The sequence below is a fragment of the Cyprinodon tularosa genome, unplaced genomic scaffold (assembly GCF_016077235.1).
Source record: "Cyprinodon tularosa strain WSP-4 unplaced genomic scaffold, ASM1607723v1 ctg522, whole genome shotgun sequence".
Classification (NCBI taxonomy): Eukaryota; Metazoa; Chordata; class Actinopteri; order Cyprinodontiformes; family Cyprinodontidae; genus Cyprinodon; species Cyprinodon tularosa.
This window is the reverse complement of record NW_024039255.1, coordinates 633,384-650,343: the sequence shown is the minus strand read 5'-3', so window position 1 is coordinate 650,343 and position 16,960 is coordinate 633,384. Positions and strand designations below refer to the sequence as shown.

The window sequence follows — 16,960 nt, the reverse complement described above, 5'->3', positions numbered from 1 at the left end:
CAGTTATAGAACCAGTTATGGAAGCAGGAAGGCTATGCTAAGTTTTATTAGTTTACTTATATATATATATATATATATATATATATATATATATATATATATATATATATAGTTAGATAAATAATAGCAGTGTGGAGTTTGTTATCCTAAAAGTCCTTTAAGCAGATTTTCAAATACTGCAAAATATGATAAATAAATCTGTAGAATATACAGCAGAGTTTTGTTTTGCCTCGTCTATGGCTATAGGTAGTGAGGCTGTTACTTGGTGGCTGATCTACTCTGCGAACAGCTCCAGGAAAGCTGCCTTTGCTTTGACGATCGAAGGCAAAGATTTTTTTAATTACTGGCCTGGCGCAGAGTAGAAAAGGCTCTGGCTTTGCCTGTGGGTATTCATATTGACTTGAGTGTATGATGTTTTAATGAGCCCTGCCTCCTGAATGATTTGTTACAACTGTGTATGCTAAAAGGACTGATTTGTTTGTATTTTTTTTTTCCCCAGTGCTTTCAGTGGATGGATTGTCTGTTGACTCTGAGGCAGATTTAAGGTTTTTTCCAGACAAACCAGGATGTCAAAAATCTCCAAGGCAGCAAAGGCGGTGAAGAAACTGGATACAGGCAATGTAATCCGGGCTATAGTGAGGTCAGGACAGGCTGCTCCGGGTCCCCCCCTGGGCCCCATCCTGGGACAGGTAAATTAACATCTATTTCACTTCATGTTCTTTCAGTTTGTTCAGAGTAGTCTTGAATATTAACCCAATTGTGGGAGCCTTGCTTCGTTTTATTAGCCAGCCTCTCTCTCACAGCTTCCATTAACTATCAGGGAGTCCAATCTTTTCCTATTTTCACTTTGCCAATCACACACACACCCTCCCCCCCCCCATCTCCCTCGGTGACCTCACGCTGCGGCTCCACATACACCTCCATCTCCTCCTATAGCACTGTTTAGATATCTTATTCTAGTCGCACATTTCTAGCGCGCAGGTGTGTGCCACACACTTGCCTCCGCTTGCAACACTTTTATCAGTTTCCAGGCTAAAGACACTAACGCCTCCATCAGCACCAGCTGTCTATAAACATTAGCTTCACTTCTCACAGATCTGTAGATGAAATGGGACTGAACGTTTGATGGTTTCAGCCTAAATTCTAATGTTTGTCTTTCTGCTTCAGTTGCTCCGCAGAGACAGCTGAGATTGTCTGGGTTTTGTTATTACTCATGGATGCACAGCTGAAACTTTTTCTTCACTGATGCCAATTTAAACCAGAAAAATGTATGTGCTTGCTGCTGCTACAGTAACAAGAAAAGTCAGCAGTCCTCAAACAATGAGTGCTAGGCGAGGTACTATATTTTCTCTGAAGAGAAAAAAAAATCTTTTGTGTCTCAGATGTGTTTTTTCGACAGATCCAGAAGATATAGAAAGTCTGCAAAACCCCAATAGAGGCCGGAGGTGTGGAATTTGACTTTTCTTGACTATACATTACAAGGTTTTGGCTTTGATGACTTTGGTCCCACCTCCCTAAAATGCAAGGGGCAATATTTATTAAACACCTCAGCGTGCCATTTTAGTCTCAAATGCTGAGGATTTGTGGAATTTATCCCTGATCTCTAACTTAAGAATCAAACCTATTTATCAACTTTTTGCAAATCTAAGAATCACTCCTACTCCTCCAAATATTTAAGAGGCCCCCATAGCAAGGGCGAAGCTAGATGGGGGGTCAGTGGTAGCCATGGCAACCCTTAGCTAGTCATTGGCCAACCATGTGGCCACCCCTACTATTTTTCCCAATTTTTTAAATATATTTTTCATATTTTAACAATTACTTGACAACAAAAACCATGTGGTTAATTATACACATCATTATACTAACATTAAAGATTAGTATAATGGGGTAAAGAGAAAATGTTGTGACTCTGAAAGTCACCTAGGAGTCTTCAGTGAAATCATAGATAAATTAATATTTTAATAAAAACTTAATAATCAATTTATGTAGATATTAGTACTTGTAAATATCAAGTTTATGCAGAATGATTTTTGACAAAAGTAGGTAAGTAATGACAAAGGAAGATATGTTCTCTCCAGAACTCAAAACTGAAAGAATTGTATCCACTATACCTTTTATCTAGAAAGCACAGATGTTTAAATATATTTGTTAGCAAAGGTTGTAGGAAAGTATTGTTTGTCTTTATTTAGAAAATATGGATGTTGTGCTTGTTAATTTCCCTGTTGCAATAGTGTAGATTGACCTCGAGGTTCTGGCGCCTATCCTCTTTCGACCACCCCTCAGTGTACATTGGTTATTACCATGGCCACCCGTATAAAAATTTTATGGCTACGCCTCTGCCCCATAGTTGTCTTAAAGGAATAGTACACCCAAAACATGATTAGCCTTCATTTTCTACTCACCCCCATGCTGAACAAAACTCTGGAGTACTTTTTTGATATCTCAAATGCATCTGGAGATCTGGGAGGCTTCTTGCTGTCTGCTGACATTCAAATAATGGAGGTCTATGGCGCCCGAGACAGAAAGGTCCATAAAAGTCCACAAAAACGTGTCAATATTCCTCCATACTGCTCGTCCAATGTAATCCAAGTGTCCTGAGTGGGTAGCATCCAGAATTTACTCGAAACAAAGTCATTTAGAATGTTTTTAGAGCATAAACAGTAGTGTATAGGATTTCCTAATAGCGCCCCCATGCACGCTCACGATTCTACGGAAGCCGGCAGACCAAACCAGCGCATTCAGCTCGGCAAATAACTCATGCTCTTCCTCAACACTGAAGTCCTCAGACATTTTTCTTTCGTTGTTTCTTTCTTTGCACAGGTAAACAGCACATTTCTTCTTCTACGCTTGCATTATCGGCAGACAAGACGCTGAATGCGCACTTTCTACCGGTTTGGTCTGCCGGCTTCCGTAGAATCGTGAGCGCGCATGGGGGCGCTATTAGGAAATCCTATACACTACTGTTTAGGCTCTAAAACGTTCTAAATGACTTCGTTTCGAGTAAATTCTGGATGCTACCCACTCAGGACACTTGGATTACATTGGACGAGCAGTATGGAGGAATATTGACACGTTTTTGTGGACTTTTATGGACCTTTCTGCCTCGGTCACCATAGACCTCCATTATTTGAATGTCAGCAGAGAGCAAGAAGCCTCCCAGATCTCCAGATGCATTTGAGATATCAAAAAAGTACTCCAGAGTTTTGTTCAGCATGGGGTTGAGTAGAAAATGAAGGCTAATCATGTTTTGGGTGTACTATTCCTTTAAGTGGGTCGGAGTTTCCAATAGAGGGTGGTATTGAGGCGAGAGAGACGTTAAGACGTCCCAGGAGCTAAAGACGTGTCGGTTTTGACGACACAAAGCTGATCAAACAGTATCGTTTGGACAGAGAAGCGGTAGGATTTGTATCACGGACCCAATAAGGGACGTGATCTCACCATTAACAACTTGCAGCAGAGCTTCATGCTGGAATTAAAAGCCATTACAATCCATTACAATAGATTTAGCTATGATAAAATAAGTCGTCACTCAAGCGTTAATAAAATAAGGAAATGAGAAAACCAAGTAGTTGCCGTTTGTTAGAAATGCATGCAAAAGACACAAATAACTCATAGCTAGTCAGCACTTATGCATTACATTACAGCATGTCTGCCTTTTTTGTCCAAAATGAACTCCTCTAAGCCCATTAAAAAAATAATAATAATAGTCCTGCACATTACTGGTAACATTTCTCTGATTGCTGTGATTCCAAAGTTAATGCTCATAAATGAGCCACATAATAATGATAAACATGTCTGTTCCCCTTGCTGTGTAAATGCCAAAAAAGTGATTCAGTACGCTTTTTGGTTTGTACATCAACAGGTCTAGAAAAACTTTCTCATCAGACAATAGCACTTTTTAGCAACATAGAGACATTTTTTGTTTTCCAAACTTAGGTGTTTTTCAATAGGTCCACCAGATTTTATTTAGGTGCAATTCTTGAGGTACTGCTGGAGCATCACAGCAATCATCTGAACAGCTCCATTAAGCATTTGGGCAATTCAATAAACTTAGAAGTGACATACCGGTAATCTAAAATTCAATTTAGAGCAACAGGTACTGTCATAAGGCACTCTGAGATTCACACAATTTGCTAAGTAACTTTTGGTAAATAACTTTCAAGTCGAACTTTCAATTCCAGTCTTAAGAGTGATTTTAGGATTAATTCTAAGAAGTTTGTTAAATACAGCCCTAGATTTCTAAATTGTGTAAAAGAAAATGAGACAGAGATAAGCTTATTCTAACCTGTAAGTAGAACAAAAGAATTCTGGTTCTGGTTTATTCTTTTACTGCTGAAGCTGTTCTATTGTTGTTTTGGACGCCGGCTTTGGGTCCTTGTCCTGCTTGAGGAAATTTTTCTTTACTTTTAACTTGACTACTTTCAACTAGCATGAGGCTAATTTTTTCAATGGTGCAGATGGTGTTTAGAACTGTTCATTGTCCCTACACATTAACTATAACCCATGAACCAGTAGAGTTGACCTACCCAGAAGCATGATGCTGCCACCTCTGTGCTTTACTTAGAGTAAGGGGACACTTACACTGTGACACATTTTAACAGGTTTTTAACGTCTCTATCCAAACCCAGAGCCTAAAGGAATTATAAGTACAGAGGAATGTTTTCATATGAATCCTGTTGCTCTTTAAATGGCTCTAAAGGCATGATGAGAACCTTCTTTCTCTGCTTTTTCTCCAATGATTTCATCAGTTTTTGAGGGGCGCCAAGGTCTTAATATCGTCCGTGACGCTCCATGTTTTCTCTTTTTAGTCCCTTATAAATCTTTTTACCGACATTGATGCCCTTTGATGATGTGACGGAGTAAATTTCATAATAGAGAGCATTAGAACGGCAGTTTATCTGGGTTAATCAGAGGCCTTTTAAATGATGGCAGGTTTGTACAGACTCATACTTAGCATGGGTGAACATGTGTGTGTAACATCCCCACTTATAAGTAGAAACACTTATTTAAGCACTTTTTTCTAGAATTTTAACTGTATAGGATTTATTACACGTTTATATTTCATTTATGTCACAAACACTTCTTTGAAGATGTTTTATATCTGTCACTGTTGCTTTAAAATCATTCTCGTGAAACTTTTATTTTATTTCTCACCGTAAAGGAGCAATCTTCCCCTGCTTTTACAGCCATTGCGCTATTAAAAGTTGATCGTCCCTTTCCAGATGGAATGAAAGCAGCTGCTCGCCTCGTGTCTGCACATACAAATGATGCAGTTAACCTCTTTAATGGACAGTACTCATCAGCCCTGAACGCCGCTGCATGTTCTGAAACCAGATCAATTCTCGCACTTAATCCTTCTGAGGGACTTAATGGTGACACACCAGACAGCGGGACGGAGATGTGAACAAAAACGGCAGAAAAGAGATGTGAAACAGCAGATAAATGAGCTGAAATTATCACACGCTTCTTTTCTCTTGTTTATAGCCAGCTTCTCCTCTGTTACAAGATAGTAAAATTCAACTGAAACCTTTTTTTCTTACTTTGTCTCATCAGAAAAACGTCTCGAGCTACACAGCCAGACACAGCTGATTAAAGCAGTTGCCAAGAACAGATAATTATGCTTCAAATTATAAGACAATGGGCATCTGTTCTAAAACGCTGGTGTTATTTCTGAGGACACTGACTGAAGGACGTCTGAGCAGCAGAGACTGGGAGTGAAATTACACACACCCAGCTGAGATATTAAATATTTCACTCTGCTCCCACCTGTGGATTAAGATACAAGCATTGCTAAATGATGCGTCTTATTCCTACATGACAGGATGTTGTAGCCTTAATGAAGGCTCAAAACGAGACAAGAGTAATTTGGTTGCGTTGTGGAAGCAGCTTGTCGGTTTTATCCCAGCTTTCTCTGGGGACATTTTCTTAGCCACCCACTGAATAATTGTAGCAAAAAAGGCTGTTTTGTCGCCGTTATCACAACCACGAGCGTATATTAAGCAACTCATCCTTAGAAATATGCCTTTTATGTCTGCTTTATATGCAGTAATATTCAACATATTTCATGCGCAGTTATAGGAAAAATTTAAAAGAAAACTCTTGTAAATGATTTGTCTGTGTATCTTTGCATGCAGAATAAAAGGAGATATTTCTGATCTTGCTGAATTGATTTTCATTTTAAGATACAATACTCTTCTTCTAGTTTAGGGAAGGATGAGGACAGACTTCTATGTCTATAAAGACAGAACGATGACCAAGTGGAAGGAGAAAGGCTGAGTGGGAGTACAGACACGACGTCAGCGGTTCCAATAAAGATTTTAGTATTTTTTTTTACTTTTTTCTTTGTGGATTTTATTTAGATAGCTTCATGTATCAGGGCCTATTATAATGATGTAGACTTATTCAGAATTAACCTCAAATGCACTTTCCAGTTCACAATTGTATATCTAATAAAAATTGTTCCAAAATAGAAAATTTATCAGTGAGCACACCCTCTCTCCTTTCATAAGATTTGGAAGGAAAACTTAGTAAGCCGATGCTGCTATCTGAAAGCGTTTGATCTCTAAGTGTGGTTGCCTTTAGGGAAGCAGGATTTTGGGCAGTTTGTCACTTTGGAGCAGAGGTGGGGGTGAGCAAGTCCGGTCCTCGATATCTACCATCATGCAACTTTTAGATGCTTCCCTGGACCAACACGTCTGAATCAAATGGCTGACTTCCCTCATCAGCAGGTCATTCAGCTTTGCAGAGCCCTGGTAATGAGCCATTGGACTGATTTATGTGTGCTGTAGAAAGGGTGCATCTAAAGGTTGCAGGATCATAGCTGAAGGACTTTCTTTAGAGCTGACAGATGTGACCTAAGAGAGGATAAAGCTGTGAAGACATCAAAACATTAGGGAATCTATTGTCGCTGCCCATCATCTGGCAACAATATTATATTGTTCATTATTGTAGAAAAACTTTGGAGAGATAAAGACCTCACACTATATTTCACGCACAATGGGGAAAAGGTGATGATTTGGGCTTTTTGTTGACCCACAGAACCCAGGCTTTTTATAGTTATCCCATCAAACCTGAATGAGTTAATTATGGGGCATCTGTTATGAAGCTTGATTGTAATTGGGTCATGTCAGCAATTAAGTGTGTTGTAGAAATATAAACAGGTAAACATTTCTTCACAACTGTGAATAAGACTTTATTTAGCAGAAATAAAATCTTCATTTTGCTATGTACATTGTAGCATGTCCCCCATATTTTTTCTTTATTCCAGCTAAAATTTTGTTTTCCCAGATTGAGTCATAGTTTTTTTGTCCCCAACATAAAACCAAAAACAGAATTATTGTAGCTTGTTTTTCTGTCGATAGTGTGAAATGGCACCACAATTATTCTTATGACATCAAATTAGTTGATAATGTTGTTATACTCTAATTATCATAGCCATAAATCTTCTTATTAAAAAGGTTGAGCAAAGCTACCTAGATGGGAAAGAAATTTGGGTTGGAGCTTTTATTTCAATGATTGTCATTTCTGAGCTGCTCAAACATCAACTGAATAAAGGTTCTTTCCTTTGCTACAACCTTGTGACTTTGGTAGAAAAGGTCCAAATATGCACTGCAGGTAGGTGGTCTCTTCTTCTTTCCTGTCACCTGAAAAATCATAATTTGTTTTCTTACCTAGGCCCCGAGTGGGCTCTCGCTTCAGCTGTCAAGCATCCACCACCCACCCGTGGTGAGCGATTGGAAGATAGAGCCCTCCTGCAGAGGGTAAAAGCTCAATTCATCCTGATTTTTTTGTATGAATCCAGACACTGAAAGCTGGGGCTCCCAATCCAGTTGGCTTTAAGGGGTTCTTACACAGCAGCTGTCAGAAAGGTTTCCACAGGGATGATGGCTTGTCACATTTTGGGCTGTTCTGATTATAAATGAATAATCAGCATAAAAGTGTTGGATGATTAATGCATAAAGTAGAGTGTGAGTTTTATACCGTTTTTAGGCTTCTTTCCCTCAGATTTGTTCAGTATCTGGTTCTAAACCTGAGATTTATGTGATTAAGACAGGAAGTCTGTAACACCACAACATCAGTGCAAATGATTGATTACGACCATCCAACCTTCTCACAAGTCCACTAATCAATATTACTTAAACAAATAAAATTATTTATCAGATTTTTTGGTCAAATTTCTCTGATTTCTGTATCGAGATTAAGATGAACGAGCTCCATGGCGCCATTGGTTGGTCTTACTAGTCCAGGGGTCGACAACCCAAACTGCTCAAAGAGCCACATTGGACCAAAAAAACGTAAAAATAAATTTATCTGGAGCCGCAAAAATGTAAAGGCTTATAAATGCCACATATGGCAACATGGGCTCTAAGTGTATTATCCCAATATAGAAAAGGACTATGTGGGCTTAAATATATACGGTAATATACGCATTCATGATTAAATGTTTATCCTTGAGCAAATATCACATAGCAGCATGAGGTGATGGACGGGCGGTGAACGCTCTTACTGCGCGCCCCTTCACCGCGTGGTTTAGGTTTTGTTGTGTTGATGAATTTATAGAGACGTGATAAAGGAATCTTTCTATGGTGGACGTGTTTCTGTTGGAAGGAGTTGATTGAGTCATGAGGAACCAAGCAGGAACTGACATCCATCAGAGCAGAGCTCTCTAACCCTAAAATCTCACATCCTCCGTCACCAGCATTCCTTGGTGTGATTTATATTTTTAAGATTTGGGAAAAAAATGGAAGAAAGCTCACATCCCTGCATTAGAGCGCTACCTGTTTGATCTGTGAATGGTTTTCCATGCTTGCAACAAAACTAGCACAGTAGAGGAGTTTGGAGATGCAATCCACTTCTTAAATCTATCTTTGCGCTCCTCTAATTTATCCAGTTCTGCAATTGCACTTTTTCTCTCCCTCACAGCTTGGTGGCCAGCTGCATATTTAGCTTGCCTTCCTTGGAAATGCCTTTCCAAATTTTTCTTTTAATTTTTTTACAACCTCAATCCTTCCACATTGATAATGAAAGCAAATGATTCGGTCCATTCTTTGAATCCTCTTTTCTCATCAAATATCTTCCTTTTTTCCCTTTGGGATCCATGGTCCGAGACACACCCACCGCTTTGTTTGCCTGCCACCACGCCACGCTGGTTGCAAGTTATGACCACTGATCTCTATTGCTATGATGCAAATTATTGTTTACATTTATTTATTGTACAAATGTTTACAGCATTGGAAAACATAATAAATGTTTTTTAGTCTTGACCTTCTGCACACCATATTAAAACAAAAAAAGAAAAATCGCTTTTCATAAATTTTTGAAAAAGCTCCAGGGATCCGCGGGTTGCCGACCCCTGGATTAGTCCCTTGAAGAAATAAGAAAGAAAAGTGTTTAACGTTATGTTTGGATTAAAGCTGCATAAAAAAAAAAAAGCTTTTACAGGGAATGGTTATGTTTCTATGACAGAATTTGACAGTCCAAAGTCGACCTGAAGTGATGAAAAAGCATAACTCTGGAACCATTCAAAATGATGGCAGGTTGCTAAAAAATAGTGTTAATATTGTGAAAGGCGCATTGCTGCAGAAATACTTCAACCCATCTGATAGTTTGCTCTAGTATTTTGCTGTGAAGGGGATAAGTAATAGCTGAAATGGATGTAAAACTGATGGGGGACAGCTGGGCTGGCCTGACTGCTCTGAATGATTTAACTGTATGCTTTGCCATTGAGAGTAAAGGCATCAGAGCGGCAGATGGCGTCTCACATTGAGCCTGGTTCTGCTTCCTGTTAAAAGGGAGTTTTCCTCTCCCCTGTCACTACAAGCTGGCTTGGTGTGAGGGATTGCTGAAGACTTAATGAGTCAATGCAATCAGCTGGTTTTCCTTAGATAGAAAACTTTGAATCAATCTGTATGATCTGATTGATTTATCTCTGTAAAGTGTCTAGAGATGACATGTGGTAAATTAGCGCTATAGAAATGAACTTAATTTAATTAAAAAATTTGATTGAAACATAAACGATGGGCCTCATGTAAGAAACGTTCATACGCATTTATTCATTGTTAAACCGTTCATACAAGTGATTTAGGAGAAAGTGTCAAATTTACCGTTTTGTTTTTTTCTAATACTGATCTTCTCTGAGGTACGGGAAAAATTTTACCAAAGTTCCAGACTTGACGTTGGAGTCTTTTGCAGTCAGACAGCTGTTATCCAAACCTAGTTTTTCACTAAATTACTACATTCTTAGAAGCAGTTATCCATTTTATTTGGCTACACCATTATATATTATGCAACTCTGTAATTATAAATAAAAATGTTATTCATTGCAGTCTTGTGTTGGCCTGTTTGGCCCGTTGTTCTGTTTTAGTTTATGTTTTCAAGCTGTGGACTTGTCCTTGTTGTCCCTTTGAAATCTTACCTAATTACATGGTGTCACAATAACAGACATCAGAAGTGAGGAAATTGAATGAAGGAACTGAGATTGGTTTTCCCAAATTGTTTTTGCTAGTGTGGCCATGACTGCTATCCATTCAAGTCAAGCTAATTTTTTTGTGTAAGTTGCACATCTAGTTGGGGCTCATAGCAATATTTGCAAAACTTGGCTGAGAAACCAACCGTACCTTCTACTACTTTACATGTTTATTGATTCGATCAATTGCTTATTGCCTGAATTCACAATATGTGATTTATCCCAGTTACTGCCATAAAAGGTGTTTCTCCTTACACCAAAACAGACTTGCTTTGTCAGATTGGTTTTGTTGTTCATGGGAGCCAGTTTAAACCAGTTAGGAGTTGAACAAGTCTTCGGTGTGAGTGGCAGTTTAGAGATGTTTGAAAGCAGAGTTTTTTTTTAAATATGAAACGCCAACACTAAAGGGCGGATTATACTTCTGCCACCGCACACATCAAATTTCGCTTGGGTCTGGTCGCGAACCAGTTTAGCTGGTATGCCTCTGCAACGTCGGTCTGGAATTTCTAGGGACGCACAGCAGTTTGCCGCCAAAGCACATGGGGGGGCCTATTCGAGAACTTGCGAGAACTTCTTCAGCGGCGCTGGCGGGAGTGTTTATTTTCCAAAACAACATGTCTGAGTACAAGTGGGTGTATTCCCGAACCTCCTCGATCAACCTTTCGTCATGGTTATCCATAGCTGTTATTACTCCTCGTTTTTTACTCCGGCACCAAATCAAGAAGGATGACCACACAGACAGCCGGAAAGACATACCAAGGACCAATCAAAGCTGATTTTTATCTGCGCACTTCCGCTTGAGGTCTGCGCAGGTTTGCGACAGTCCGACGCATAGTCAGGATTTTTTTTCGGTGCGTGACGATGGTTGCAGAACCGCTGCGCGGGGGGGCGTGTTCACGCACAGAGGCAGATTTGATGGTTTCAGAGGCTCTGCATCAGAATTATTAAGTGGCCATAATGCTGTGCTCTCACTGAACTATTTTAACCATCAAAAAGGCAGTAAATGAAACAGTGAATCTGTAGCTCACCACAGATATAAGCCTGATAGTGCACATGCACAGAAAAAGATAGTTAACGGGACGAGAATGTGGGACAGCCTTATGTAAGCAAATCACCAGAATGATTGACAATTAGAAGGACCACTTATTAAGATGATCCACAGTGAACTAAAAGATCGTCCTCTATACCTTTAAGAGAAAATTTAATTGTCTTTTTTTTTCTTTTTGCTTAAAATGACTGACAACTAAGATGTATACATCTAAAAAAAGAAATTCTTTATTAGGCAAGTTATATGTTCAAAGATTGCATGAAATATTGAACCAAGCTGTGTCAGTAGGGTAGGAAGAGCTTTGGGCCCATACCTTAAGTGTTTTTTTGTGTTCGTTTTTTTTTTTTTTTTCTATCTCTAAGGCTTTTTCTGGCTAGCTAGGCAGGGGAGTACATCAGTGAATATGATGGGGCAATTTGTCCTGCATTAAAATCTAGACTTCTTAAAAAATGCAGCCCTTTGCTGTGCTACTGCTTGAAGAAAGTCACTCATAAAAACTGGCATTTGCTGTGGGACTATAATTTGAATCAATCTTCAACCCTTAAAACTTCTAGCTTGTCTTTTCTTGATGCTGAAAGGACTCACCTTTCAGCATCTTCAAATTTCAGAGGTTTTTTTTTGATTGATTTCTAATTTCTTATCAACAGTTGGACTTTTATCCAGAGGGATTCACAGCCAGAACCCTTTCTATGATCCCAAAATGTTTATAGGGATACTGACTACAAATAATTAGATTGTTCTGTGATCCTACCCCATTATATTAGTAATTTCAAAGTTCCTGCTCTCATTTGAAATGCTTTTTGCAAGTTTCCATTGGTTCCATCTATTTTGCCTGAAAAATAAAAGCTGCCTATAATTATTCCAAGCTTTGTTGTTGGGCATTGAACTTGCACAGCTTTGATATAGACTGTTGTTCCTTTTAGGCCACACACTCCCCCATCAAACAAACATCTTTCCCCTGATGAATAAAATCCATCAAACCTTCAAGTTTATACAGCTCTGTTTGAGAAATATGTAAAAAGAGATGAGAAGACTGAACTAATAATTTTACACACAATTCATACTTCATGAGAAAGACCCCCAGCAGAAGTTAGGTTTGTCAGTAGTAGGTATTATAGTTGTAAATGTTTATCATGTCTCAGTTTTCAGTCTGTTCTGTCCAAAAGCTTCCAGCTTCGTTATATCCTAGAATTGATTTAAGTCCACTACTCTGATTGATGTTTAGGAAGGAGGGCTGTGAGGGTCACAGCGTGATCTTCAGCTTGTTACTCCCAAGAAATCACATGTGAGACTTTTTGTTCTTCTGATAATCTTCCTCTGGAGACTTTTTGTCTTTTTTAATCTCCTTTTTCATCTGTGCTCCATTTCACACCACCTTGCTAACAGGTTTACTGTGAAAAGAAAGCAGATTCTGCAAATGAATTTCTGTAAGCAGGGTTACTGATGCATAATTTAATATTTATATCAAGTAGTTTGTGAGTATTTCAGTACCAGCTATCCCTGCAGCTTTCTTCCATACCTGATCTTTCTTCTTTTCCTTTCTTCCTAAATTTTGCATAATTCATAAAAAGCATTTTTCCCAGTGGCTTTGCAGATGACAGTCTCTCCTCAGCTGAGTTTCCACTAAGTTATTCAGTGTTAGAAATGTAATCTTTTCACATCCCAGCAGTTGAAAGCTTATATTTTCACAGATTGTGCCTTATAGCTTCTAGAATACATTTTCCAAATGGATCACAGGATTGCTGGCAGTAAAAATAACTCTGATCTGACTCTCCTTCGTTATGCTGAGCATGTCAGCCTTTTTACGTCTCTATCTATTTTGATTTCTTGGCTTCTTTCTCTGTTGTTTGGTTCAATCTTTTCTTTTTTTGGGGAGTCTGGATCATGAGCAAGCAGAAGCGGAGCGTTTAGCAGCTAAATTACTAAATTAAATATAAGGAATGTAATCTCTGAATAGGCGGAATTCCTAAATAAGCTGTTCTTTGCTTAAATGTTGGTTTGTATGATATAAAATATTTATAATACAATAGTATTGTTTTACCATTGTTTCTTCCTTTTTTGCAGCCACTAGAATAATATGAGTGTAATGGATTTAATGGCGTTTAAAACTAACTAGAATAATAATGAATTTTAAGCCTACATGCTTTTCAGTCTTATCAGTACTATGTGAAAGTCAAAAAATAATCAGAGTTAGTTAAACTTACACTAAAAGAAATAAACCATCTACATATACAAACACAAATTTCCAAGGAATGAGGATAACATTTAATTTAGATGATAACGTATTTGAAATGCTGTGTGTGTCTGTATAACAAGGAGTTGGAGGAGCAGGAATTCAGGTCACTTATACTCAGTTTGCTTTTAAAGCTACTGATAAATGAATGCAGCTTTTTGAAATTAATTCTTTATCTTTGTAGTTATTCTGCTGTTAGGCCAGATTTTTTAATGAAAACACCAATTTTGTGACTGTGTGTTTTGGGTTTGCAGGGGTGGTTTGTTTTTCTTTTAAGCTTTTTATTTGATGTCTTTATCAAAGGTTAGCATAGAAGAAGAAAAATAAAGAGAAAATGTATTAAAGTGTTTAGGAATATTTTTCTGAATGGCCAAATATTTTTCAATATATTTATATATTATATATTTTTGTATATATTTATTCTATATACCTTTTATATAGCTAGTTGCACAGGGGTGTCCAAAGTGCAGTCCAATCTCCGTTTTCAGTCCTAGACTGATTTTCTGTGGCTCTCTTCAATTCATTAAATTTCATTGAGAATCCAACTATGTCTAATGTTCCCTCAAGAAGGGGGTTTGATTCCTCCAAATATTGAAGATGACCTTCCCCCTATCCAGGACTTGGACAGGTCTAGGCTCAGAAAAACAGCTTAAAATTCTGCAGACGCGACACATCCTGTAGCGTTTAGACTGTCACCTTCAGTTCAGCACAAAAAAACACCATTAGCAAAAACTCATTGCCACAGACAGTTTTGTCCTTCCAGCTGTCTCTCTGATAAACTCAATGAGCACCTCTCAGCTTACTCATCTATACCACTGTGAAACGGAATAATGGCTATTATTAAGATTTGATTCTGATTTTGCAGGTTTTTCCACTTGCAAAGTATGTAGAAATCTTTCAATTTTATCACAGGTGCCATTCAACTGTGACAGAATTTGAAACAAAAATCCAAGAAACCAATATGGATTTCTAAGTAATTTGAATTTATTACATGACATGAGTATTTGATCTCTCCACATTGGCCAAGACGAGAGGGCTATGTAAGGATATAAAATAGCAGATCTGCTCGAGGCTGGAAGGGGCCACAGCAGAAAGGTTGAGAAGGAGTCACTTTTGGAGCAATTTGAAGAAAATTCTCCGTCTGTCTGTGGCTCAATGCAATATCTCACCCCTGGATACATCAATCATGCTGAAGGTGACAGATCAGCCAAGAGCAACAAAATAGGACCTTGTCCATGTTGGTTTCGTGGCAAGCTCTAAAAGCATCAGAACCTCCCCCACAATAGGGTTTGGAATTGATAAGATTTTCACGATTCCGATTCTCTTATCGATTCTGTGAAACAATGAACTTGGTAAGTGCATGGTGACATTCGTCTACCTTCGCCTGGGACATTCTATTTCTGCCTGCCTCAGCGAAAACGGAAGGCAGTGAACGGGAGCTGCCAGCCTCTGAGCCATCCAGGCTACCCGTCTCGTCACAGTCATCTAAATCTAAATGAGAAGGCCATCCCCCTGATTTAAATAAACAAGCATCACCTTTCTCTCGCTCCCTGAACTGCGGAGCAACTTCGTAGCATGTTTAATAACCCTGAAAAGAGAGGTCGGAAATTGTTTTATTTCCAGAAATGGCAAATGATTTACTAGGAACCATATTAAGCGCAGCCAGTGATATAAAACTAGCTACTTACCACCAGAGTTGCCTTCAATGCTGGTCGTAACTTTAGCTTCTGTCCATAAAAAACACGGCATTCGGCATTCCCGCGGATGTTATTGCCACTTTACATCCAAACTTTCGACCGTTTTACGAAATGGGACGCCATTTTTTTTGTTTTGCTTTTAGACTTACACCTGGTCACGTCGTACTTGCTTACTAAATGCCGTGTGCGTGACTTACGTAGAAAAAGTGACGTAATTCTTAATAATGGAATCATTAAGCGAGCTGCCAAATGGTACCATGGAATTGGAACACACAGAACCGGTTCTGAACTGGAACCGGATTTCAATTCCAGTCGCTACTCTACAACGCAAGTGATGATGCTCCTCACCATGCTTGGGACTAAAGACATCTGCTCACAGACCTGACTCTCTTTTGCAAAAGTAGCTTGGAGCATCATATCAGATCTCCTGAATGCAGGCCACAAGAACCAGACTGCTAAAGCTAAGTGAACCTGGTGGCTAATCTCAAAACCAGATGTAGGTACCAGATCTGCTTGGGCCCTGCGGATTCCAGTGACATTACTCTGTGTGACTGTCTTAACATTGCCACATGACGTAAAACATTGTGGTTGCCCAGACAATGTTAATAACATAATGCAGCGTCCGTTTGCCGAGTCGGGAGAATCTGTAGTGTTCTGTGTCTAATGGCCAATGAAGTTTTACCTGATTGATAACAAAACTGAAAAAAACTCTGTTTATGCCTAACAAAGTAACTGTAAGACCATGATATAAAGGGGGAGAGCTGGGTGGAACTGTGGCTAGCTGCTCTCATTGTTTTACAATAGCTCGGTCAGTTATATTAAGCTACAATACAATACAACAACAACCATTCATTTTCTACAAGTAGAACAACTGTTTTCTTTGTCTAAAATCTCTACGCTGTATATAATGCCATTTAAAAATAAATATTCAGGATTCTTGTTTTATATTTTATTATTCATATTTCAATGGTATTTAAGATAGTAAATTAAGAGCTTTTTCAAGGGGAGAAAACCTGGAAAATTGGCTTTATATCTTATATTTGTTTTTTACCAGTTTACTTGCACGGATTTTGTGAACACAGCTGAGTCCACACTTCATAGTCGACCGTACTCGACTATAACATTCTCTAAACAATTACTTTACTTTCACACACTGCCATGGCATGGTTGGATGAATTTGCCTTCTGGCTTTACAAATACAAAGAAAACAAAGTCTAGTTGTGTGCTTTGCGCAGTTTCTTTTCCCACCAGACTTGTCAGTGTCAGGTGGAAAGGGCAGCTGGGAATTGCTACTCGCCATCATCTGGGGAGCTTTGTCAGCTCAGTGTCACATTTTGAACAGTATGAACACTTGTTTCCCTCTTGAATTCCTTTTCCACTGAGCAGTTTAGTGAGACACTGCATGCGCAATCTTATTCATTCAGCTTTGCGCCCAGTCCATGCAGATATCTGCGGACACATGTTGGTATGCGGGGGCCCTACTTCTACTGCACTGCATATGTTTTCATTTTCATTTA

At 38.8% G+C, this 16,960-nt stretch overlaps 1 protein-coding gene across 1 annotated transcript in view; it reads left to right on the top strand.

The window, feature by feature from the left end:
- The window catches only part of mrpl11 (mitochondrial ribosomal protein L11), a 125,802-nt gene that overhangs the window by 53,943 nt on the left and 54,899 nt on the right, over positions 1 to 16,960 (top strand). Inside the window, exon 2 of the mRNA XM_038303983.1 lies at positions 500 to 689. Coding sequence (XP_038159911.1) covers positions 567 to 689 — 123 coding nt within the window. The 5' untranslated portion in view covers positions 500 to 566. The remainder of the gene's footprint in view (positions 1 to 499; positions 690 to 16,960) is intronic.